This window comes from Camelus bactrianus, chromosome 34 (genome assembly GCF_048773025.1).
Source record: "Camelus bactrianus isolate YW-2024 breed Bactrian camel chromosome 34, ASM4877302v1, whole genome shotgun sequence".
In the NCBI taxonomy this organism is placed as follows: Eukaryota; Metazoa; Chordata; class Mammalia; order Artiodactyla; family Camelidae; genus Camelus; species Camelus bactrianus.
Window position 1 is genome coordinate 9,098,334 of NC_133572.1, and position 24,544 is coordinate 9,122,877.

Genomic DNA, 24,544 nt, shown 5'->3' on the forward strand with positions numbered 1-24,544 from the left:
GCAGTGAGAGGAGGAAAGAGGGTGAGGGGCCTGGTTCTTAGGACCCAGGCCTGGAGGTGGCCCAGAGCCTGCTGGCAAGAGCTCTGTCATGTGGCACAGCTGCCTAAGGGAGCCTGGGAGATGTGGTGTGCATGGCCAGGCATCAAAGGAGAAGATGGATTTTGGTGAGCGAGAGAGCAGTTTCTAGCATACCCTCTTGTCTGCTGAAACCTGGTATTGTTATTTATCATATATAATGTTTCTTCTGTAGTGCTCCACCCTATATAGTAAATGCTGGTTTTAAAAATGGCAAAATCACCAGTAGAAAATCAAAGTGATAGACTGAATTTAATATATTTTATTAAGACTAATTCTGAATGGAAAAACATAGCTGAAATAGTACCTTTGGTATCTCGCAGCCTCCTGTTCCCTTCTGTTCCCTCATCTCCCTCCTTCATTTTATGTCAAGTTACAAAATTGGTTTCATGGTAATAAAATCAAAGTTGTAGACCTCTGGCATGCCCCGATGCAGGGTTTTGTTGAAGCGGTTCCAGTGAAAAACGGGGAGGCCATCTTCAGCTGTGGGCCCACTGATGGCATGGGCCGTGGACTGAGAAGCTAGGTAGATGTCTGCCACCTGGAAAGAGAGGAGCGGGGACATTTTAGAAAACCATTGGGAAAAAACTTGACTAAATCTCCTGTTGCTACTGTTGTTTTTCTTGCTCTTTTTCCAAATTCCTAATATTAGCACCCCTTAAAATCTTGCAGGCTCCCACAATGTGCTTTTCTGTATCCATCTGGCATTCAAATGTGAGGTGACCAGTGGAAGTGTGTTACATGAACGCAGCCGAAAGTGTGAGATCTGGAGTCAGGTTACTCATATTCAGAATTCTAGCTCTAAAACTTACTTTAAAATAACACCTGTCTGACTCAGTTTTCTCCTTCGTAAAAGTAGGCTAATAACCGTACTTCACAGAAGAGTTGTCATAAGGATTAATGAGAGCAAAGACTTGAAGCAGTATCTAGAATATATTAATTCCTCAGTAAAAGTTGTTATTAATCAGGGCAGTAACAAGAGTATTAAGGTAGAAGGAACTCAATATCAAAAAATGAGGTCCACGGTTCTTAAAAACACTTTTCAAACACTGGATAGCAGCAGATCTTAAGGTTCAAGGTACATGCTTCAACAGAAACTTTTTTGATGAAAAACTGGCAGGCTTTTGTCTCTGAAAAAAAGTAAAATCTGGCAGGTAGAAGCTTGGCTTGGGTTCTCCCCAATTCAAGTAATTCTTTGTGTATTCTGGAATGGATGTCACACTTTTTACACACTTTACTGAATGTTTGCAAATACCATTAAAAAGAAATAAATACAAAAACATTCATTGGGGCTTCATGTGTGCCAGGCTCACTGCATCCACTGTATTTTTTTTACATTACACAACATTTTGAGAGTCATTAAGGCCAAAGTTTGGCTCAAATTTCTCTAAAGCATCTTCTGTTTAGACACTAGGCCGATAGAAAAAATAACGTGTAGGGGGTTGGCATTCTTACAGTTTTCAGAGCTTCTGACAGAACGGTTAACTCTACTTGTAACAAATTTCTTCCAGGATTTAGGACTAGAGATGCAAAGAAAAGACACGTGCCCAAGCCCAAAGTGCAAAAGGATGTGGTAAGATGACTCTTTCCACCCAATAGATGGCTAACTCCTACCCTTTGACACCCCGAATCCAGTAGTGTGCCAGTAAGTTTTCAACCAGCTCTCGGAGGGGAAAACCCCTCACTTAGTAGTATTTGCTGATTTCCATGGTGTAAATATTCCACCACCTCAAGCTGTCAACGTGGTGGCAACTGATTGTAACAACTGGTTCTCAAGCCTACGGGAGCTGGCTTCAGCCCCCTCCCCACAGACTTATTACCTACATTGTGAGACACATTACAGCACTGAACAATTCTAACGTAGCAGGGGGAGGGTATAGCTCAAGTGGTAGAGCGCATGCTTAGCATGCACAAGGTCCTGGGTTCAGTCCCCAGTACCTCCTCTAAAATTAAATACATAAATAAACCTAATTTCCTACCCCCTGCCAAAAAAAATTATAAATAAATAAATTAAAAAACGAAAAACAATTCTAACGTAGAAAAACCCTTTAGTGCTTTCAGCATCTGGTCCAATACATGTTCCTTCAGGTAAACTCAATTCCTGTTTAATGTGAAATCACACTGCTTTCAATAATATGTTCTTTGGACTTTGGGCCAGTCTGGTAAAACTTTAGACGTCAACAAAATCACCACCACCATCATCATCATAATTGTGTACATTTACAAATAACCCATTAAGTACTGTAAATATTTTATAGCTATTAAATGTATATTCTTCATAGCAACCCTATGAGGCAAGCGCTGTTATTCCGTTTTTCAGTTGAGGAAACAGAAGCATTACAAGATTATGTGATTTATAATCAAGTGGCAGAGCAGAGACTGGGAGTTAGGCAACGGGACCTACCACCAGAATCTCTGAAAAAGCTGATTTCTGAATTGAGTTTATGTTTTAGAGACATTATTGTGTTTTATGCCACAAACATCTCTGCAGTTCTGCCTTTGAATAGGCCTAGGTGCTGGTGGAAGTTAAATTTAAAAACCAATAGCATGTTACCTTGGTGTCATAGCAACCTCCAGGACTCGGGTCGCGGGAGCTCAGGTCCTGCCGGCAGCAGATGGTGTTGCAGGGATCACCCCTACTGTAAGGCTCCTTCATGTAGTCTAGGAAACAGTGATGGGGCAAAGGGTGAGTCTGGGCCATCCTGAGGTTCACTTATCCACAGGAAGCTTTTTGGACCTGTTAAAGCCCAGGTAATCAGAGAGTGTACCCCAGAGGCCCCCTCGGCCCAGCCTGCTCCCAAGAACCCTGCACAGTGAGGAGTGGGTGGAAGAGAGATAATAAAGGATGAATATGCATCAATTTCTTTTCAACAAAATAAATACAAATTTGACTTTGATACTGTTCATCAAAAAATAAAGTATTTGTGAATAATTTTTGTTTTATTAGCTGCTTTGTCCTTGGAAGGACACCTGTGTTTGGGAGGGGAGGGTAAAAAAAGGTACATTGTACAGGTTATTTTGTCTGTGTTTTACATACAATGTTTTTTTTTCAAAAGAATCTGTAGAATCTTCTTCTCTATCATCTTCTCTAAAGGAAGACAAATTTCTATTTGTTGAGTATAAAATATGTATAGTATCAATTGAATACTAAATACTTAATTCAATAACTTCTTATAATTTCTTCTAGTACAGAGATGATAAACTTACATGGATTCTTTATCCATGGGGAAGAAAAGGAGTTTTGAAGTGTGATTCTGGAGAAATGTGCTACGTACTGTTGTATCGCATGATATATTTCATGGATGCCATATCAGTCACTTCCCCTTGGTCACGCCGGAAGATTTTGGCTCGTGAAGACAGATCGTAAGAGTATTCCAAACCCAGCTTCTTGGCTAACAGTGGATAGCCACTCCAGTTGTAGATTTTTTCATGGAAGGGAATGTTGTAGGAGGGCCAATATCCTGATGTGCAAAGGAAGGGAAAGACGGGTGGGAGTGACAATAGGGAGGGAGACAGAAGAGAGAGGAAACAAATGAAATGTTACTAATGGTAGTTTCTTCTGAAAATTGGCACAGTTGTTTAATTACAAAATGATATTTATAGAAAATAATGAATGTGAACCCTTTTCAAGGTACAGAACAGCTCCTTTTCAAGTTACAGAATCTGTATGCTTCTGGATTATTCCACTGGGGAAGAAGAGCATCAGAATTCTTTGGTTTTTCACCCCAAATTTGTAAAGCAATCTATTAAGCAGAAGAGAACCTCAATTCTAGGCTCAGGGTTGGACAACAAGGCCTTAGGCAGTTAACCTCATTTTTTTTTTTTTCATTTTTTAGCGGGGGGAGGGAAGGGGGGTCATAATGTGAGGGGATTGGAGATGATCTTTAAGGTTCCAGCAAAGTTTTAACTCCTTTGACGCTAAACATTCATAAAGGCTCAGCTTCATTCAAAACTTCATAGGTGGGATAAATACCACATTGAAAGTACAGGCTAAAATCACATTTATTGTTGTAGTGTATCTGGGTTATGCAGCCTTGGGAGTTAAGCCTGGTTCTGCGCTTATGAGCTATGTGACCTTAGACAAGTTATTTAACCTCTCTGTGCCTCAGTTTTATCATCTGTAAAATGTGAACAATAATAGCTATATGAGATCACTTAATTATTTGGGCAAATCGCGCGTTTCTTTCTGACCCTTTCTTCCTTTACAGTAAGATGGTAAAAATACAACTTATCTGGAAATATGAAGATCAAACAAGAGAAGATAAGTAAAAATTATGTCAAGTATACGGTAGACTCCCAGTGAATTTAACTCATTTACCTCTGTTCTTCCTAACTCAGAGGTGGGGGGGGCGGGGGCGGGGAGAGCGACTACAGACAGATCAGCACCAACTTTTTTTAGTCCCAGGGTAGATTTCTTCATGGGATCTGGGAATGGGATTGCAAAGAACCTAAACATACCATCCTATAAAGCAGCAGCGGTCCCTAGAGGAAAAGGCTCTCGGTAACCAGACCCCTTTAAGAAGCATCTCCCTCTTAAGGCACGAGCTTATTATCAGGCTCTCAGGAGCTGGATGGACCAGGCTTCTAAGTCACACTAAGCTAGGGTCTCAGTTTCGAACTGCCATGCTCATCAAGCAACCGCCTAGTGATCTGACTTCTCAGGTCAATTTTCCAACAAGAAAAGGAGGTGGGTCTGCTACCTGGTAGCATCTCATCAGCTTGGCAATGGAAGTTCCCACCGTCACTAATTTTGTTTTATGCACATTATGTGCATTCAGCTGGTGTGAGCTTCCCTGGAGTAAGACCGCTCACCCGGGGGGTCGTTACAAAATGGATTCAAGGATCTGGGAAAGTGAGGACCAGGCTCTGATGGCCAGGCGCACACCTCATCTTGGTTCTGTTCCTCCTGCTCTACCAGCTGATCTCTTCCGATAGTTTTCTGACTAGTCTCCTGTCTTCTCTGTGACCTCCAGTCTGTTCTCCCTTTTTAAAAACTTCAGTTTTCTAAAGGAGAAAGGCTAAACTTCTCAGCAGGACACGCAGGGCTGCTATTAGTCCCTCACTACCTGTCCTCCGCGTCACAGCCCGCCCTGCAGCTGTCGTGAGCTAATCGTTTCTCAGTCACCATCTTCGTGCCTCCATTTGTTTGCCCTTATTCCTTTGCCAAATTGGTGAGCCCCTTCCTAGCCTTTAAACCTCCACTCAGTCATCCTCTTCACTTTCACTCAGCAAATACTCAGTGAGGATGTCTCGCGTGTGCAAAGCCCTATGTTCAGTGCAAGATACTTGTACTTGCTTTGCGTCAGCAAGGTGCTCAAGAATTTGCAAGAATTATCTCAGTCAATTATTATGACAACCCTGTGGAATTGCAAAGGTCCACGCTCCCACATCCAAAAACTCTTGGGGGCCAGATGTGTTTCAGAATCCAGGGTTTTCCAGATTTTAGAACGGGCAACGGAGTGTGTAAATTATATACGATGTGTCAGTCTCTGTGGGGAGCACCTCATAATCAAAGATATGGATATTTTTGTAGCCTAATGTATAAATAGTCTCTCCAGAGGAGAGGAAAGAAGGACTATAAATAGTTCAAGTTAGTTTTTGCTACCGAGTGAGTTCAGATCAGGTCGTTATTTTGCTGGCACAGGGAGCTAGGACAAAAACCAACCAAGCAAACAAACAACTTTTAGTTTTAGGATTTGGAGATTTCAAAATTACAGATCAGTGACTGTACCATGACTTGTGTTTTACAGATAAAGGAAGTGAGGCTTGGAAAGAATGGATAAGATTTTGAGGAACAGATATTCAAACCGAGGCAGTGCGACTCCAGAACCTGTGCTGGGCTATGCTCTCACCGTCCAGAAGCACCTTCTCCGATCCCTCCTACTGACAACGGGGTTTTCTTTAGTTTCACCCCCAGGGCTGCTACACCAGCGCTTATCTGGGTTCTGGCAGCTGCTTTATGTGCCTTGCTTCCCCACCAGACTGTGAGTTCCTAAAGCTTGGGGATTTTGCATCCATGTTTTTCCAGTCTCTGGGCCAGAGTTGCACTCCCAGAAACATTTGCTGAACTGAACTAAACATTTTACCGCGAACCCAGGAGAGAAAGTAATACTGGATCCATGAGGAGTCATAAGATCATGAATGCCTGGCTTTGTCCCAATCTACCACACAAGAGTACATTGTCAAGTAAGAGATTGAGGCTGCAGGTTTCACACATTGTGCTGAGCCTGGTAATTCTTCCCCAGCGTGACCAGCAATGGCATCCCCATCCTTCTTTCCCCACCAGACACACCGCTCGGTCCCCGCCATATACACGCGCACACACACATACTCTTAAGACTTCCAGCTTTCTAGCATGAAGAAAGTACCTCTTCGGAGAACATCGGTCTGTTCAGAATATTCTATATATGTAGGAATTTGCTCCACAATGTACAGAGTGCCTTTGCCAAGGCCGTAGTTCAGATTTACCTTCTTTAGGTCCAGGACCATGTACTGATTGTTATAGGTGCCTGAAATATCAGGAGACATGAAGACAGGGCATGAGCATGGCTTCACTGGTCAACTCGAAATCTAAATATACGTACATGCCGAAAAGTTACTCTGCAGAGCCACTTACCAGAGTTGTATTTTGAAAAGATCTCTGCCCACTGCTTGCCATCTTTTGCCATCATATTGGCCACCCGGACTCTCTGCCAGGCCAGGAGAGACTGGGGTACCACCTGCTTCAATAGGGTCTTATTATACACGCTGTTAGTGGTCTGCAGCAATACCAAACCACTGTTAAGAATGTAAAAGTCATCCAGAGACTCCAAAAACCCTACAGAAACAGAAATATATAAATCAGCATACAAATACACAAAATATGGGACCATCATTGTTAGCACAGAGCTTTGCATACACAATGCGTTTTGCAGAGTATGTTATAATTCTCAGTCATTATCCGCAGTTACTTAACTGCTGCTTACAGAGGTGCCAGTGGACCTCCCTGCCCGGATTCTCCATTGAAAATTTTTGATTTTATGATTTGGGATAACAAAAATATGTTAAACTAAGACTATTCCAAGGTTCCAAAATGATGAACAGAAACAGATCCTCACTCTCTAGGATTCTGCGGGAGAACTTACAACTGGGGGAGATGTTAGCAGGATTCATTGTTGGAGCGTAAGAATATGGGTGCCTTCTTTCTCCTCTTTCCCCTTTTCTATGTTTTCCAAATTTTATACAGAGTCTATAAAAATTTTTATAAATAGAAACAATAGCTACATTTATAAAAGTGAACATGGTTTTGAAAGTAGGATATTGACACTCTGGGTCAACGCTTGTTACAAATGTTGGAGGCAACGCAGGACAATCAGTGGCGCCACTGGTCTTTTTTTAAAGGCCAGTTTTGTGCTTTATACTGTGATGAGCGTGGCAGAGATCAGAGGCTATCAGACACACCTGTATGAATGAGAGAGCACATACCATTGTCCGTGACTAACAGTGATGGGTGAGCGGGCAGTGCTCAATTAACGTCAGAGACGAGCCCAGCGAGAGATTAGAAGGAACCAGAGTGGTGGGTTCCCCCGACGCTTCGCGAATTCCCACCATTTTTATACCACCTTGCCATGTTTGCCGTTACCTGCTTACTGCTTGTACTGCTTAGTATCTTTCCTTAAATTAACTCTCTCTTCAAACTTAAAATACTTAGCCTTATCACAAAACATAATATCCAAGGAACAGCGGGTCTAATGTTTTTGGGCTTTTCTCCCCACCAAACCAATATATTCCAGCAAACACATTTCTACTAATGTGCAAAAAATACGTGTTCAGGAACCACCTCCTATCACCTCATTAGAGCACACAGTGAGCAACTCCGATGTAGTCTGATGCTTTACAGCAGGGAAGAGCAAAATGAGGCTCACAGAGGGGAGAGGACCTATCCAGGATCATACAGCTCCTGGCAGACCTGGGTCTAGAATGCAGGTCTTTGATCCGGTGCATTGCTTTCCCATTAACTCTGAACACCTCTGCTCAGTCCTCATGGCTCGCCTCCTCTGGCTTAATGAAGGCCGGAGGAGGACAGCTTCATGGAGGAAGTGGATCTGGAGCAGAGTCTAGATTCTTATATAAGTGTTGGCCAGGTAGAGAGCTGTGAGCATTGCAGGTGGGAGCAATAATATGAATGAAAGTGCACAGCAGGAGTAGTCTGTAGCACAGGAGAGTGGACGGTTTGGGAAGTAGAGGCAAAGAAACATTAGAAAATACAGTTGGATAGTCTTCATTCATTCACTCAACAAACAAGCTATTGTGTATTTACTCTAGGCTTGATAGGGATAGGTGGGGTCAAATAATGGCATCACCCAGAGCTAAAGACAAGACTTCAGAACATCCACTGGGAGTCAGAAGGCCTGCGTTTTAGTTCCCTGTATTGCCACCAACAAATCTGGCACTTCTCATTTTGCCTCTGTTCCTTATTCCCTCCCTTTGATAACCTGGGACTTCAGGGAAGTCATTCACCTCCAACAGTCTAATTTTAACTCCTGGAAACTCCTGAGTGCGAAAGTGACATGATGAGAGCCGCCACAAGACTGCAGTTGGCCAGTACAGAGACCCATGGACAGGACAAAAGGATGCACAGTCCAAGCAGTACAAAGCTTGTTACAGGGCTGGCACCCTTGAGTGCAATTATAACAGGCAACCCCTCTGAGAAGATACAGCCTAGATATAGGATGCAAGACCGATACAGCGCGAGGTGAATTGCAAGGACTGTTCATTCACCTCCTGGGCTAGGGTCACTCTGCAGGGTTTGAACTCTCCCAGCCATGCTTGGCAGCCTTCAGCAAGCTCTCCGGTAGAAAATCTCCATGGGAGGGAATGCTCTGTGTCTGGCCTCATACACTTGCTGATTCACTTCTTAACTGCAGCAGCCTCTATGGACACAAGAGGGCAGGTGCTCTTCCATATGCGTGAGTGACTCATAGGAAAGGAGTAGTCTTTACTGAAGACGGAAAAATGTAAAAATTCCAGAGTTTTGGAACAAAGAGAAATTGGCTTACAACAAACTTTAGTCAAGGAAGTTAATTCTATAGTTTAAAGCTTAAGATAAAAAAAAAAAAGGAAGAGGCCCAGAGAGAGGGGATGACATCCTGAAACACTCCATTATGAGAGAAATAAATGTTCTTTGACTACATAAAATTATATTCTTGCTCTTATCTGTCCCGAGCAGCTTTGGAAGGCACGCTATTTTAGATCAGGATGAAGTGAAACACTCGCGTAAGAAAGCCAGCCTGCAAACAACATTTCATAGTGAGTTTCTCGCTAAGCTTAATTAAGAAATTAAAGAGAACTCTTACAGTTAATAAATCACATTTCAAGACTTAAAAAAAAAAAACACTTAAATCATAACAATTAACAGGGACCACTTATCCTCTGATGCCATTTGGATCTATTGCTTAATACAATCCAGAAAAGTTTACCTTTATTATGCTATCAAGTGTATTTAAAATGCGCGCATTTGGAAGAATGATGTTAGCATCATGGGAGTGGGAGACGCTCTCTTTGTCTCTGCCCTTCAGTCTACAACCAGAGAAACATGCACAGCTCAACAAAGGTGCCTCATCCCCACACGCCAGGGTGCTGGAGAGCTCCACACATCTGTCGTGTAAAGGTGGGTGGACTGGAAGACACAGAAGGGGCAGAGCCCGGGGAATAGGGAAGGCAGTCCCGGATCCCGGGCCACGCTGGCGGAGCCCACAGCCCAGCAGAACCCGGTAACAGCAGGGGAGGCGGCACACGCGACTCTGGGGCTCCGGCCACAGCACCCACCCCAGCCACAGGGAACTGCACTGGGCCCTGCAACCCTGCTCCTTTAGCTATAGAGCCCACCTCCCAGCCCCCACTGCCCGCAGCAGCAGCAGCACCCTCAAGCCTGACAACCCCAAGCGTGGAGAGACACCTGCGACCACGGCTCCGCTTCCACCTCTCCTTCCTCCTGAGGCACAGAGCCTGCCACGTGGGAGGCTCTGGACACAACGAAGGCACCTGCCAGCTCGGTGCCCCAGGTGGCACTGCCAGCAACACCGGCAGCCCCAAGCCACCAACAACCCTGGAGGCACAAGCAGTGACAGTGAGGGCACCAGGCAACACCTCTGACAGAGGCAGCGGAGGGTGGAAAGTGCCAGCTCTCAAAAATAACCAGAGGCAGCGCAGGGAAGGGAAACCAAAAACTTGTGCTCTGGCGCCACCTACTGGAAAATAAAAGAAGACCTCTAATTACCAGCCTGTTGAATCACTATAATCAGGTGAGGGGAAAAGCTTTACCTAAAGAAGAAACACGTTGGCCACTTACATGCCCCGGCAAAGGAACGCTCATCAAGCACTGTGAAGGCCCACGATAGCACAGACCTGAAGAAAGCCCCCACCGAAGCTGGGCTGTCTGATTTCTCTAAGCCAAATACCTACCATATCCCAAGGACCGAGCAGTGGTTCCCAACCCAGTGACTGCATCCGAATTCGTTCAGGAGCTTCTTCAAAAGGCGCATGCCCAGACTGTCCTCTCCGCCCACCTCCGCTCTCCTCTGAGTCTCCACCAGAACCCCTGCTTTAAGGCTACTGTCTGCCGCTGGAGAATCTTCCGCATCCTAAGAAAAGGCAGCTTGAGGGAATCCTTGTTCTCCCAGAACATGAAATCCTACAGCTGCTTATTTTGTCTCCTCCACAGTGGCCCCAGTCTTCCTACTTTCCAGAATGGCATTTACTTACTTCCCTTCCTGCAAAGATCCTAACTGGTACCAATCAATTTCCCCTTCTCCTTCTGGTAACTCTTCTTCTATCAAGTATGTTTTTTGGTGTTTGTTTTTTTAAGCACATTTCTGCTTAATCCTGCAGTAGGAATATGATCAATGGAGGATTCATCCTATTAGGTATTCAAGCACACAACCCCACATCTGGAGTCCGGACAGCTATGGTGGTCCACATGAAAGAATTAGCAGGTGTCTTAAAGATTACATAGAGTAAATATGAAGAAGGTGGGTTTATATTTAATCAACAGCCTGTTATTATCTACATCAAAATTAATTTTTTCTTCAATAATAAGTCATCTTGTTTACTTTGGATTATTTATTTGTTTACTGTTTTCTTTTCCATCTAATCCCACATCATGTCAGTTCCACCAGCGCAGGAACTTTTTCTGTCTTCTTCACTCCAGCGCCAAGAAAAGGATTTGACACATAGTAGGTGCTCAATAAGTAACTGTTAAATACAAGGAAGAAAGAGACGGTGGTGGTGACTAACATTTACTGTGTACCTACTACACACCAGAAACCTTGCTTTCAGAGGATAGATTTTGTTTATCATTTGATCGTCACAAAAAGAATGCTTAGATGAGCTATTTGAAAAAAATATTTAGCTCTTTAAAGGTAATAAACAGCATTGTCAGGAACAAATCTAGGACTGAATGTCAACACACGCCTATAATATCCACCTGACAAATTTGAGGGGAACAGATCTGTAGTCATGCAAATGGCAACAACACTTACCCACAATGGAGCACACGCATTGGAAGCAATTAGGAAGAGAGTGAATCATGGGGAGCTGCATGTTTAGACAGGGTGGAGTTGGGGAAAATCACCTTATGACCAGTTCATCAAGAAGAACATGGAAAATAAGGCGGGATTTCAAGAAAGAAGGCAGGATGCTTCTTTAGCTAGGTAGGGAAAGATGGGAGTGCCCTGGCAGAAGTCATCAGCATCCTGGGATGGTGCCAAAGAGGAATGCAAAACAAAAGCAAGGTACCTAGGAAAGCAGAAGTGAAGTGCTACAAGACCTAACTCCGGTCCTTTGGAATAGATGCCCTCGTTCTACTTTTCTTCTTTTCCTCCTTTGCTTCTGCTCTTTAAAGGCAGAAGACGTGAATCTTGGCATGAGTTAAGCCACAGACTGTTTGTATATATTTCAGCCTTACGATCAAAGCATCTAAGATAAAAGAGGTAACGCAAAATAAAGAGAAGTAATTATACCACATTAAAAAATGTTTACAACTACAGAGGCAACTTAATAACCCATGAAAGTAACAACATTACGGATTATGAAGGAGACTTGACTGAATTTTCTTGAGGCTTTCAGACTACTCTTTTATGTTCCTCTGCACCTACTTTCAAGCATTTGAACTTCAAACAGGAGAAAGTTGAGCCAAGTCACAGCTACCCAGACCAGGAAGGCTACCAGTCCGAAAGGATGGGCTTGGACCCAGTATGTTAGAATCACCTGGGGTGCTTGTTACAGATGCACCAGCCCAGATCAGCTGAGCAAGAACTCCCATAGATGGCACTTTGGAGTCTGCATTTTTACCAGGCTCCACAGGAAATTTTAAGTGTAAGGGGTATGCACGTGTTATGTAGTGGGGAAGGGAGGGGAGGGGGTGCCTGGGTGTAATGTGGAGCAGGAACACAAGCGTTCTTGGTGAAGCACATTAAACGCATCCCAGAGAGCCCCGCGCACAGATAACTAAGCCTGCCGCCAGCCTCATAGGGGCGTCATTACTGTAACCCTCAATTAAAGCACTTTGAATAGGCTCCAGCTTTGTTCCCATGCAAAAGGGCCACCCACCTGGCATTCCTGGAGGCCCTTTTGAGTTCGTGGCTCTTTTAGTTTTAACCATTCAGCTCAAATACAAACCGAACCATTTCTGAAAACAGAAACAGGGACTATGTACTTGTTTAGGTTGTGTTTGAGCCCCAGCACCCCAACCACTGAGCAGTGCGCTTTTGAGCCGGCTATTTAATTTCTCTGAACTGGTTTCTTTATTTGAGAAAGGCAGATACACTACCCTCCTTGTTAGGTTTTTATGAAATGACATAATACACACCAAATGTGTGTGATGCCTACACACAGGGGTCAGTTATAATGCCAGCCACGTAAGTAGGAACTAAATGAATATTAGTTTTTTTCTTTTTATTTCAATACAAAGTTAAGCACAAACATTTTAAAGTAACTTACTTAAAACTCGGGGACTGCCTAATTCCCAAGAAACTAGTTAGGTCCTATTCATGTCATTCATAATCAGGGTGGCTACAAAGGACTAGTTAGCTTCAACGTCCAATTCCTGGGCTGAACATATGGGTTTGCATCTGAAATGCCTTGAAAACAATTCCTGAGCATCCTGGACTCTTGTTTTCAAGTCAAGAGTATCAAAGGGAGGGCAGTACAGACAGAAAACAATGAGGTTGTGTTGGAGACTACGATCTTTTAGGCAACCCCACCTCCACCATTCACTGTATTTTTCCTTTTCGCCCTCAGTCCCTACAGGTCCACATCAGAGCGGGTCATTTGTAATCTGTCTGCCTCTCTCCCTTCCTTTTTTCTTCCCATGATCTTTTCTTCCTTCCTCCCTTTCCTCCTTCCTTGCTTCCATAAGCGTTTATTCGATGATCGCAATGTGGAAGGTTCTGTGCTGGCCCTGCAGATGGAGATGTGAATATGGGACATGGGTGCCGAAGAAATTACACCCAGGGCACCCGGGAAGCTGAAAAGAGCAGCAGCTTACTCAGCCTGAAGGTTAGGGAAGGCTTCTAAGGGGGGCTCTTGTGACACCTTTTGTTAATATGGAAAACATTTGGGTAAAACGCATTAAAAGGCAGTAATGGGGGGAGGGTATAGCTCAAGTGGTAGAGCACGTGCTTAGTATGCACGAGGTCCTGGGTTCAGTCCCCAGTACCTCCTCTAAAAGCAAATAAATAACTAAACCTAATTACCTACCCCCAAAAGTAAAAACATTAAAAAAATAAAACAAAAGGCAATAACAGTGCTCACCCAGGGTGAGTATTCCAGTGGCAGCACAGAGAGGTGCGATGATTTCTCCCACAAATAAAAATGATAAACACTGTACAAAATCATGTAAAACAATGAGCTGGAGGTACCCGGAAGTGACCAAAGGCAGGGAAAAACCTGAACACGGGTGGTATTAGTTGGGAATATGAATATGTGGGTCCCTTGTTCGAGTGCATGCCCTAATCCAGCTCTGAGGGTGGAAGACTGCGGCCATCATGACTCAGGCTGGAAGTCCAAGTTCAGTGCTGAGAATTTAAAGGGAGAAATTTGAGCATTAACTGTGCAAGAATGTGAGAGATGCCAGGGAGCTCGGGGTGAAAACAGAAAGAACTGAGAGATTTACCCTCATGATTTACTTGTTCCTGGTGAGAGATATGAATTTGCCTCAACTTTGACAGAAGGTTCTCCCCACCTCATACAGGCTATCAAAGGGCAAAATTCAGAGCTGGAAGAACAAGTAGAAATTTAGAGGAAACCTCTGAAACAAGAAAACCAGAGAGAGAGTTAGCTCTAAAAAATCTCAGTCTCTCCAATATCCTTGGGTGTCTACGAAACTACACTGATTAAATGCAAAGTAAGTAGAAAAAAGAAAATGCTAAAGATAAGAATGAAAACCAGTGTGAGAGGAAAATGGACAAAGAGGAAACAAATCAATAAAAATAAAATCTGGTTATTGGAAAACATCAATAAAATTGATACACTTCTAGCTAGATTGATCAAGGAAAAAGAGTATTATAAATGATTACAGGTACTTAGCTACAGGTCCTACAGACATGAAAAGGTTAATAAAATGTTATAAATAGCTTTATATCAATAAACATGCTAAATTAGAATCAATGGACAAAATCCTTGAAAGACACAAAATTTCTAAACTGCCCTAAGAAGAATTAGAAAAGCTGAATAGATCTATATCAATGAAGGAAATTGAACTCATAGTTTAAAATTTTTCCCACAAATAAAATTCCATATCTAGATGGCTTAATCACTGAATTCTTTTAGATATTTAAGGGAAAAAAATAATTCTAGCCCTACACAAACTCTTTCAGAAAACATAGAAGAAAATAATTCCAAACTCAGATGATATGAACAGGCTTACCCCAATACTATTACAAGAAAAGGAAACCACAGCCAATATTTCTCATGAATACCAGATGAAAAAAATCCTTAACAAAATATTAGTAAACAAAGTAGGAGGAGAAGGGATCTTTTTTAACTTCAGAAATTTTACAAAGGGTATCGACAAAAATTAACATCATACTTAATGGTGAAAGACGGAATACTTTCCCCCTAAGATCAGGAACTGGGCAAGGATTTCCCTGCCATTTCTAGTCTACGGGGTCCTGGAGGTCTTGTCCAGTGCACTCATGCAAGAAAACAAAGACACACAAGATAAGGAAGAAGTACAACCATCTTTATGCAGAGATGGCTTGATTATGCAACGAGAAAAGTCCCAAGATATCTACAAAAAAGCTATTAGAACTGATAAATGAATTTAGAAAGTTCTCAGGATAAAAAGGAAATATATATATAAAAAAAAAAACCCTCAGTATTTCTGTATTGTGGTGGTTTTTAAATTTCCACAAATTCCTTGACATTTTTCCCTTTAAAAGACAGACTCTGATTTCCTTTCCTTGAGTGTGGGCTGATCCTAATCACAGGCTTCTAACAAGTAGAATGTGGTGGAGGAGACAGTGTGTGACTTCTGAGACTAGGTCACAGTAGGAGGTGCTGTTTCCGCCTTGTTCTTTCGGATCACTTGGTCTGGGGGAAACCAGGCATTTTGTCTTGCGGATACTTGAGCAGCCCTGTGAAGAGGCCCAGGTGGAGGAAATCAATTTGCCAGCATCATCTTAATCGTGTGAGTCAACTTGGAAGTATATCCTTCAGCTTCAGATAAGTTATCGGAGATCTCAGCCTCTCAGTCTGGGTCTTTAGCTAAAGCCCCAAATATAGTGAAGTAGAGACAAGCCATCTCGCTGAGCCTTATCTAAATTCCTTATTCATAGAAACCATGAGATACCAAGTAATTATCATTATTTTAAGTCACTAATGTTTGGGGCTGATTTGTTACATAGCAATAGATAACTAATGCATATATACAAGCAGTGAACAATTGGAAAAAGGAATGAAAATTGATTCTGCTTATAGTAGTATCAAAAATCACTTAGGACTCAAATTAATTAAAAGTATGTAAGATCCATGTACTAAAAACTACAAAACATTGCTCAAATTAAAGACTTAAATAAATAGAAAAACAATATTTGTGGATTGAAGACTCAGTATTACTGACATGCTGCTTTTCTCTGAATTTATTTAAAGATCCAATGCAATTGAAATCTATAGATCTATTTTTTGACATGAAAAAGTTTTATTTTATTTTTTAATATGATTTTTAAAGGTCACACTCCACTTACAGTTACTACAAAACAGTGGCTCTATTCCCTGTGTTGTACAATACATCCTTGTAGCCTGTCTTACAACGAATAATTTGTCCCTCCCACTCCCCCACCCCTTTGCCCTCTCTCCCGACTGGTAACCACTATTTTGTTTTCTGTATCTGTGAGTCTGCTTCTTTTTTGTTATATTCACTAGTTTGTTGTTTTAGATTTTAGATTTCACATCTAAGTGATATCATATAGTATTTGTCTTTCTTTGACTTATTTCACTTAGCATAATGCCCTCCAAGTCCATCCATATTGCTGCAAATAGCAAAATTTCATTTTTCGTGGCTGAGTAGTATTCCATTGTATATATATATATATAAAAACCACATCTTCTTTATCCATTCATCTGCTGATGGATACTTAAGTTGCTTCCATAGCTTGGCAATTGTAACTAATGCTACTATGAATGTTCCGAAGCATGTATCTTTTTGAGTTAGGGTTTTAGGGGTTTTTTTGGATATATATTCAGGAGTGGAATTGCTGAGTCATATGGTAGTTCTATTTTTAGTTTTTGAGAAAACTCCAAACTGTTTTTCACAGTGGCTGCACCAATTTACATTCCCACCAACAGTGTACAAGGGTTCCCTTTACTCCACATCCTCACCAACATTCGTTATTTGTGCTCTCCTTGTTGATAAGAAGATCTTTGCACTGTGGTCTTCATGCAGTGGTCTTGCCTGCCTTTTCAGTGCCATCATTCCCTATGGGATTTCTCTCTATGTCTTACTTCCTTGGTTCTTTGTTTTTTAAAATTTTTTTTTTGAGGGGGCAGGTAACTAGATTCATTTATTTATTTACTTTTTTAGTGGTGGTACTGGGGATTGAACCCAAGACCTTGTGCATGCTACGCACATGCTTTACCACTGAGCTATACTCTCCCCTCTGCTTGGTTCTTGACTGCTGAGCCAAAATCAGCAGTTATCTGTACACAATGTCCTGGCAGAGGGCTTGTCAGGGCTTTTATCTTCCTTAGCCTCATCAGCTGTTAGGGAAAACAGACCACAGCTATTCAAAGCCCTTCTTGTGCAGGATGGATGGCTTCTAGAACAAAGTTATACAAGACAACCATCCTTAGAGTGTCCAGAGACTCAGGCAAGTAATTTTTCCAGGGCCCCTACCTATATAAACAATTTGATTAAGAAGTGTATGACAAAATTCCAGGGCCCATGGGAGGTATCGTGATTTATCAGTGAAGATTTAGAATAATGGGTTGAGAAGCATACTAACGTATTTGTCTACTGTCCAATCAGTGTATGCGAAGATTCTCTGTGAAGTGTCCAGGTACCATCTCTTTGCATTCTTTATTACCAAATGCCTTGTTCCTGGAAGTTTTTGTATCTCCCTAGATGAGAAACAGGCAGCAGTACTATGATTACAAAGCCATGACGCTTTGTAACCTGCTTGTACTGGAACAACACAGATTTCTTGGCTTCTGCAGTTCCTCAGCACCATTTTACCTAATGACTCTGCGACACTTATCATGTCACCTGTGAATACTGGCTTCTAATGAATCTCTCAAAAATCACTACCGTGCTTTGTCAACGATGGCCACAAAGGCAAGTCTTATGCACAGTACTAAGAAAAATATGAATGATACTTCTTTTTCTGGTCATTAAAGTGACATTCGGAATTTTACAGAGGAAACACATATCAACATATTTGCAGCACTGTCCGTCTTCTCTTGGACTTAAGCTGTGATCAGTGCAATCTCAGAGTGCGATCCCTTTCTGAGCTGACTACACGCCTACTTTTGATGAGCCCCCACCTGTGGGTAGGACAGGTGAGACGCCTGCAGGCAGAGCCAGAAGAGCAGTTCCAACTTTGCAAGGACTATCCATCCAGCTGAAGGCTGACTCGTGAGAGCAGGAAGTCACCTCACCACCTGGAGGCCTGAGATCTGTTACAAAGGCCCGTTTATGTTTAACAGCGAGGTTTTAAAAATCCCTTTTAGGGGGCAGGGCCTGCCTTCCCTCAAAAGACTGCTGAACACATGGCTCAGAACCTGCAGAGGGTGAGGTGACTGTCACGGGAGCCAGCAGGGGAGCGCAGTGAGTAAAGTTCACTTGTCACCTCCCTGCTGCCCGGGGTGCTGCAGAAGGGAGGCAGCTCTGCGGTGAGACCACAGGTGAGACAGGGGCCCACATACGTGCCTAAGCCAGAAGGTCAGCTCAGCTATGCACAAGGCACGCCGAGGGCCAGCAGGGCTCTGCTCACCATGGCCGCCCACAGCTCGACCCCAGAGCTCCTCGTGGCATCTTGTTGGACCCACGTGTGGGCGGGGGGTGGGGGAAGCCTGAAGCCTGCCCCTTTGGCTGAAGCTCCAAGCCAAGTAAATAGGCCTTTTTCACAGGAATAAACCAGTTTTATTTCAGCCTGCTGTCTGTGCGGTGCCATTGAGGTGGTGGCCTGCCAAGAACTGTCTTTCTGATTGTTACAGCCCTGTGGAGCTCAGGAATGCCAGTGCCCTTGGCCAGCAAGGCCAGGGGATCAAGAGGTGTCCCTGTGGACTGCACATGCCTACTGGCTTTAGCAAGGCAGCTGGAGAGTGGAGGGGGTGGGGGACGCTCACCAGCTTCAGGAAGACAGCTCTCAGCCCCAGCCGGGGTTGGAGGAGTCTCACCTCCCCCCCCACCCCACGCTTGCAGACTGCAGCAAGGCAGTGCGATACGGCCACGGCCACTCGCCTGGGCCTGCTTAGCTAGCAGTGGGAGGTGCTGCGGCCAAACTCGCCCCCCTGCGCCAGCAGGTTCGGTAGAGCGCGCCGTGACAGCTGCCACCAGTGCCTCTGCCTTCGGGAGCACGTCACCGCCCCCGCCCCTCCAGCCGCTGCCTTTAGATCGGCAGGTGAATCTCCTCCACATACAGTCTAGGCACTTTGCAAACTGCTGTTTCTTTGCTGGGTGTCAGGGTAAGTAAGGCTGCATGCAAGCCCCTTAATTGGGGGATCTCAGTTTCCCACAGTAATTTGCAGCCCTTGGATATCAGTCTTGTTGGTTTTCTAAGCCAGCGGTTCTGGGGCTCATCCCCCTGGTGCAGATCTCAGGGACCGGGGTGCCTGGTGCGGGGCGCCAATCCCTCACTCCTCCCGGGGAAGCACCTGTCCGGTGAGATCCCTGCTGCGCACAGTAAGGTGAGGTCTTTGGCGAGACCACGTGTCTCTCCTACCTGTCACAACGCGGTCTTTGATTCTGTGTCATGGGAAGCAGCTCATCTAGTTTTCACAGGGAAGTGATCCATGTGTAGCGGTAGACTCAGTGTGTCTGCGGGAGCAGGTGAGTTCAGAAATCTTCCTGCTCTGCCACCTTGGACCTCACCTTAAATCCTTTCGAGATTAAGATGGAGGTTGTTATACTAATTTGTTTCCTTGAATAGCCACCTCCACCTCTGTTTGTATGGAGTCAGCTGTGCCTCTGGTGAGCACAGAGCATGAGACTGGCTTAGATAAGTCTGGGTGTGCTGGGGTCAGCAAATCCTTTTGTCGTATTGACGAATGTATTGTGAAGGAACACTGTTGTTCCTTCTATTCTCTGATGCTGGAGTACAGTTTTGAGAATGAATTCCAACAATTCTTATTAGGCAATTGCCCCTCCAGGATTCTGGCAAAGACAACAGGAAGCACACGGAAAGTCGTGATCTGCCATAGAAATTCACCAGTCATTTCGGACATCTCGTTTCCTTCTTGAAGATGAATAGCAGGCTTCCATCCATATATTGATTGACCATCTGCAAAACACCATGTGGCCTGAGTTGCCCGGATTATTGCCTCAGCCTTCTACAGGTTCTGTTGGAAGCCTCTCATGTCCTCCTTTCATGGGCCGGTTCATTCTAAAATGCAGATCTATTACTGTCACTTTCACTTGTCACTTGAATGGCCTTGCATTGTCCTTCATTTCTTCTGGCCTTCTCCACGCTTCTTCTTGCTTATAGGCCTCTACATATGCTGCCTTTTGTCCATGATCTGCCTCTCCTTTTTCACACCCCTGCAATTCTCTAAAGAGGCAAACAGCCTTCCCTCTGCCTTGGATGCTGAAGTGTTTCTGTTTGTCTCATCCCAGCCCTGGCCAGGCATTTTTCTTAAAATTTTTTAAATTAAATATATCTATACGAAAAAACAGAACATTCCATCATCATCCGTTATCCCATTGGCCTTACACTTGTCCTTTGTGCCTCAACTTAAATTTCACTTTCTCTTAAAAACGATCGCATCATCCCCAAAGTCGTCTTCTTTATTATGACACAAATCACACTTTAATCATTGCTGTTTTCATTTGTCTCCATTTTTCACCAGAATGTAAATTTTGTTAGAATAGGGACCACATCTGTCCTATTTTTCATCATAAATCCTTTGCCTAGCATGTTTTAACAGAAGATTGTAGAATTTATGAATACATTACACAGTTTACAACTTTATGAAGCGAGCATTTTGTTAGCCTCGGTTTACAGATCAGAAAACTGAGGCTCACCAAAGTAAAGCAGCTGTATTTCACAGGTTGAGGACAGTTTAGCAGCTGTCCCAGCACTACCGTTTTCTTTGTGGAAATCTCAAAAAAAAGTCATCGTGTTTCAAAGCTTTAATGCCTTTTATAACAATCATCTTGATGGTCACTCTACAGACTGTGGCAGGAGGGTCATGATGTACCGTAACGATGGATAGGTGCATACGAAATCTTCCGAATTATCTGTATCTTTACTATAACGGTATCTGTGCCATCCTAGTTAGCATCATCTTCGATGTGTGCCTCGGCCAAGTCACAAATATCTCATGATTTGATCTGTCTGTTCTGACTCAGCAATTCTTAACATCCTTGTCCACGTCATGGGGAACCTCCAGGTCCTGCCATTTTTGAATATAAAACTAACAGCACGTTGCTAATGCACTCACTCTACCATGGCACTCCTCCATCGAAGAAAAACAACTCAGCTTTGCTCTGGGATCAACAGCACACAGACACGGTATGAAGTTCTCGGTAAACCTTAGCTCCATATCTATTGGATGAATCCAATGTGGCTGATTCGCTAATCAAACAAATCTTTGTAATATAAATAAGATTCTACATGTTTTTCATTTTTGCTGTTGAGAACAAAGTTGTCCAGATTGGAGAAAATATGAATCTCATTGCTCCACTGGCTCCTGTAAAAACATCTTGGGAGTGAAAAAGATATTTTTTGGTTTTCTCTTAGTTTAATTAATCTAGAAATCTCTATTATCTATGTGCCTACCTCTGTAGCTGTCTAGTCTGGAAGGATATATAAGCAAATATTAGAAGGTCAAAAGATCAAAAGGTTCACAGCAGTCCTTCCATGTCCTTCTCTGTCACTACCTTTGGGATCCAGGACTGTTAAGGCAATGGAAGACCTTCAAAGGTTTCCAAGCAAAGATTTCAGGCAGCATCTGAACTTTGCATTTTACCACAAATAAGAAGAATACAAATATTTGACTGTCTCAGTATCTTGCTGTCCTTAAATTTCAGCCTAAAGAAACACAAAAGGATCAAAGCACAGTCTAACTTGGAGAGAGGAGTCCTCAGTTCCCCTCAATACTAAAACTAAGCAAACTATGATGAAGATGAAATCAAAGTAGTCTTGAAGGATCACAAGGATGGAAAAAGTCACATTATTCCCTGGTCAGAATTCCTAACCAGTGCTAATACTATTAGGAACAATAATACCAGAAAGTGCAATAATATTCTGACTAAAATACTCTGACAAAGACAGACACGGCAGGTCATCGGTATAACCACCCTGTACGTTGCATATATGTTGTTAAAGATCAAAAGTGTCCACATCACATCCACGTCCAGACACTTAGAAGCTTGCTAAGAATTTCCCCCTTGCGTTTGCTTATGATGTTTCCTGCAGAGGTTGCAAACCTGCAGTTGCAGGGGGCAATTCCAGCTAGCAGACATGCTTTCATGGGTTCACACAGTGAGTTTTGTTTTTTAGATCCATGTTTCTCTCCTGAGAAGCCTAAGGATCTGGAAACACTGATCTCCACACCGCTAGGTGACAGTCCGTGGGGCTGAGAGGTTCACTCCCTTTCCACGGGTTCACTACAACTGTTTCCCCTTCTGTTTTCTTCTACCAACCCCTTTATTCATCGATATCATCTTCCTGTCTCCTTTAGGCACAGGAGTTTGCAATCTCCACTCTATGAAGCCTTCCCCTCCACCTCTACCTGTTCAAATTCTAGTCATTGTTCATGGTTCAACTCAAGCATCAACCTCTTTTTCCTTTTCCCAACAATCAGATGTGAGCTGTCCCTATTTTGAAAACAACATTTCTTACACTTCTTTTGTAGCATATACAGTATCCAATAATATTATTATTATCTGCATTGTACTTATCTTGCTAGTGTAAGAGCTAAAAGCTTGCACATTCATTCATCCATTGATTCAGCAAAAATTTATTAAGTACTAGGTGCCACACGATAGGTAAAGTGCTGTGGAAATTGCAACGAGTAAGAAAAATGGATAAATCAACTATACGTCAATTAAAAAAAAAAAAGAAATCACACAAAAAAGGGAAATGGAGATAGGCCCTCAAGGAGATGCTGAGATCAAGATCTGCCTCGCTCATCTTGACTTCCACTGCTGAGCCTAGGAAAGCGCCTTGGACTTAATAAATACTTAGCGTTTGCTGAAGTGAATTTTTGACAACTCTACTAACTTAGTTTATGCCACTCTATTAAACAAGAGTATTTGAGGTTTAAACAGCACTCTAAAAATCACTTTTCATTCAACATTGTAAAATGATTATAAATCAATAAAAAATGTTTTAAAAAAATCACTTTTCATTCATGTATACTAATCACTAAACATTTCTTCTTCCATTCCTGTTACTCTGAATCACCAAGGCTTTATCCTGAAATTGTACCCAAAGTGTTCAGATATCCCTCTAAATTTACTTACCTGGGTAACTGCTGAAAGAGAGGAAACTGCTGCTTGTGTCTGTATCAATGATGTTGAAGTCCCAGTGTTTGTATATCCTGAGCATGGCTGCATACGTGTACCAGCTTGAGTGAGCAAAAAAGATGTTCTCAAATCCAGGAAGAACCTGTAGCCAGAATTATAGTGGATAATGCAGAGGGATACAGATAACTGACAACAGAAGGAGGAAGTGTACAGGGGTGTGTCAATTCACACAGGTACAGGGTTGCTATATTCACTACTGGAAAATTAACCTTTTATGTGCACAAGACAGACTCTATTTTTGCTTCCAAAGTGAAAGATTCTGGAAGGTGGGACTGGCGGGTATATAAGGAAGGGAAAAATGATGAAGGAAGCAGAACCCACCCAATGCCCTCCATCAGTTCCTTCCAGTTCTTAACTTCTATGAGCGAGGACCCCTAAAGCTGACATAGAGCTGCAGCAAAGGGGTGAGATGCTGCCATACCTGGGTGACACACAGAAAAAGCCCATGTGGCCCAGAACAAGAGAAAGGCCGCTGTGTGTCTCACCTTAATAAGAGCAGAGCAGTGTCCCATGTCCCATCTCTTAGAAAAATTCAGGCTGGAGTTCTTTGTGGGAGAAAATGAAGGGATCAGGTCCAACAGATCTCCAACAGCGTTCAGGAACTGAATCTGGAACAGTGTTAAGGGCTGGGAAGAGACAAAGACGGCACTTAATATCGACTTGGGACAATTAGCTGTCATGTTCTATTGCTGGGGTCCCTCTTGTAAGATATCCATTAAATTATTCCTTTGTGAAGGGTCTCGACTATAACAGATACACTAGATCGTATTGTGGTTTATAAAATAATTTTTATTACTTTACAGTTTATGAGACATTCTGGCTTGTTACCCACAGATCTGGGGAGTAGGTCCTAAGGCAGTAAAACACAAAGATCACTCTTTGCATTCCTCTATAGCAGGTTTTTTTCAATCTTGGCACTAGTGATATTTTGGGCCAAATAATTCTTTCTTGTTAGGCAGAGGGGTCTGTGCATCGTGGGATGTTTACCAGCATCCCTGGCCTCTGCCCACTAGATATCAGTCACACCCTCCCAGATTTGACAACCAAAAATGTCTTCATAGCCTCTGGAGGGAAATCATCTTTAGCTGAGAATCCGTGCTTTACAGCAAAAATATTCAACAAAGATGCCTTCGATTTTGCTTGTGTGTTTAATACAGGAGAAAGAGCCTTGACAGCATTAAACCTGAGGCAATGATCAGACTTGACCATAACCTTTGCATTAACTAGAGAGCACTGCTTCAGTGA

The 24,544-nt window shown here is 43.0% G+C and overlaps 1 protein-coding gene across 2 annotated transcripts in view; it reads right to left on the bottom strand.

The window, feature by feature from the left end:
- Positions 1 to 322: 322 nt before the first annotated feature.
- The window catches only part of PLBD1 (phospholipase B domain containing 1), a 74,766-nt gene continuing 50,544 nt past the window's right edge, over positions 323 to 24,544 (bottom strand). For both annotated transcript variants that reach the window (XM_074357244.1, XM_074357245.1), the window contains 7 exons: positions 23,785 to 23,925; positions 23,237 to 23,381; positions 6,692 to 6,892; positions 6,444 to 6,584; positions 3,351 to 3,536; positions 2,630 to 2,736; positions 323 to 616 (listed from right to left, as the gene is read on the bottom strand). In XM_074357244.1, the coding sequence (XP_074213345.1) occupies positions 449 to 616; positions 2,630 to 2,736; positions 3,351 to 3,536; positions 6,444 to 6,584; positions 6,692 to 6,892; positions 23,237 to 23,381; positions 23,785 to 23,925 (1,089 nt within the window). In that variant the 3' untranslated portion in view covers positions 323 to 448. The remainder of the gene's footprint in view (positions 617 to 2,629; positions 2,737 to 3,350; positions 3,537 to 6,443; positions 6,585 to 6,691; positions 6,893 to 23,236; positions 23,382 to 23,784; positions 23,926 to 24,544) is intronic.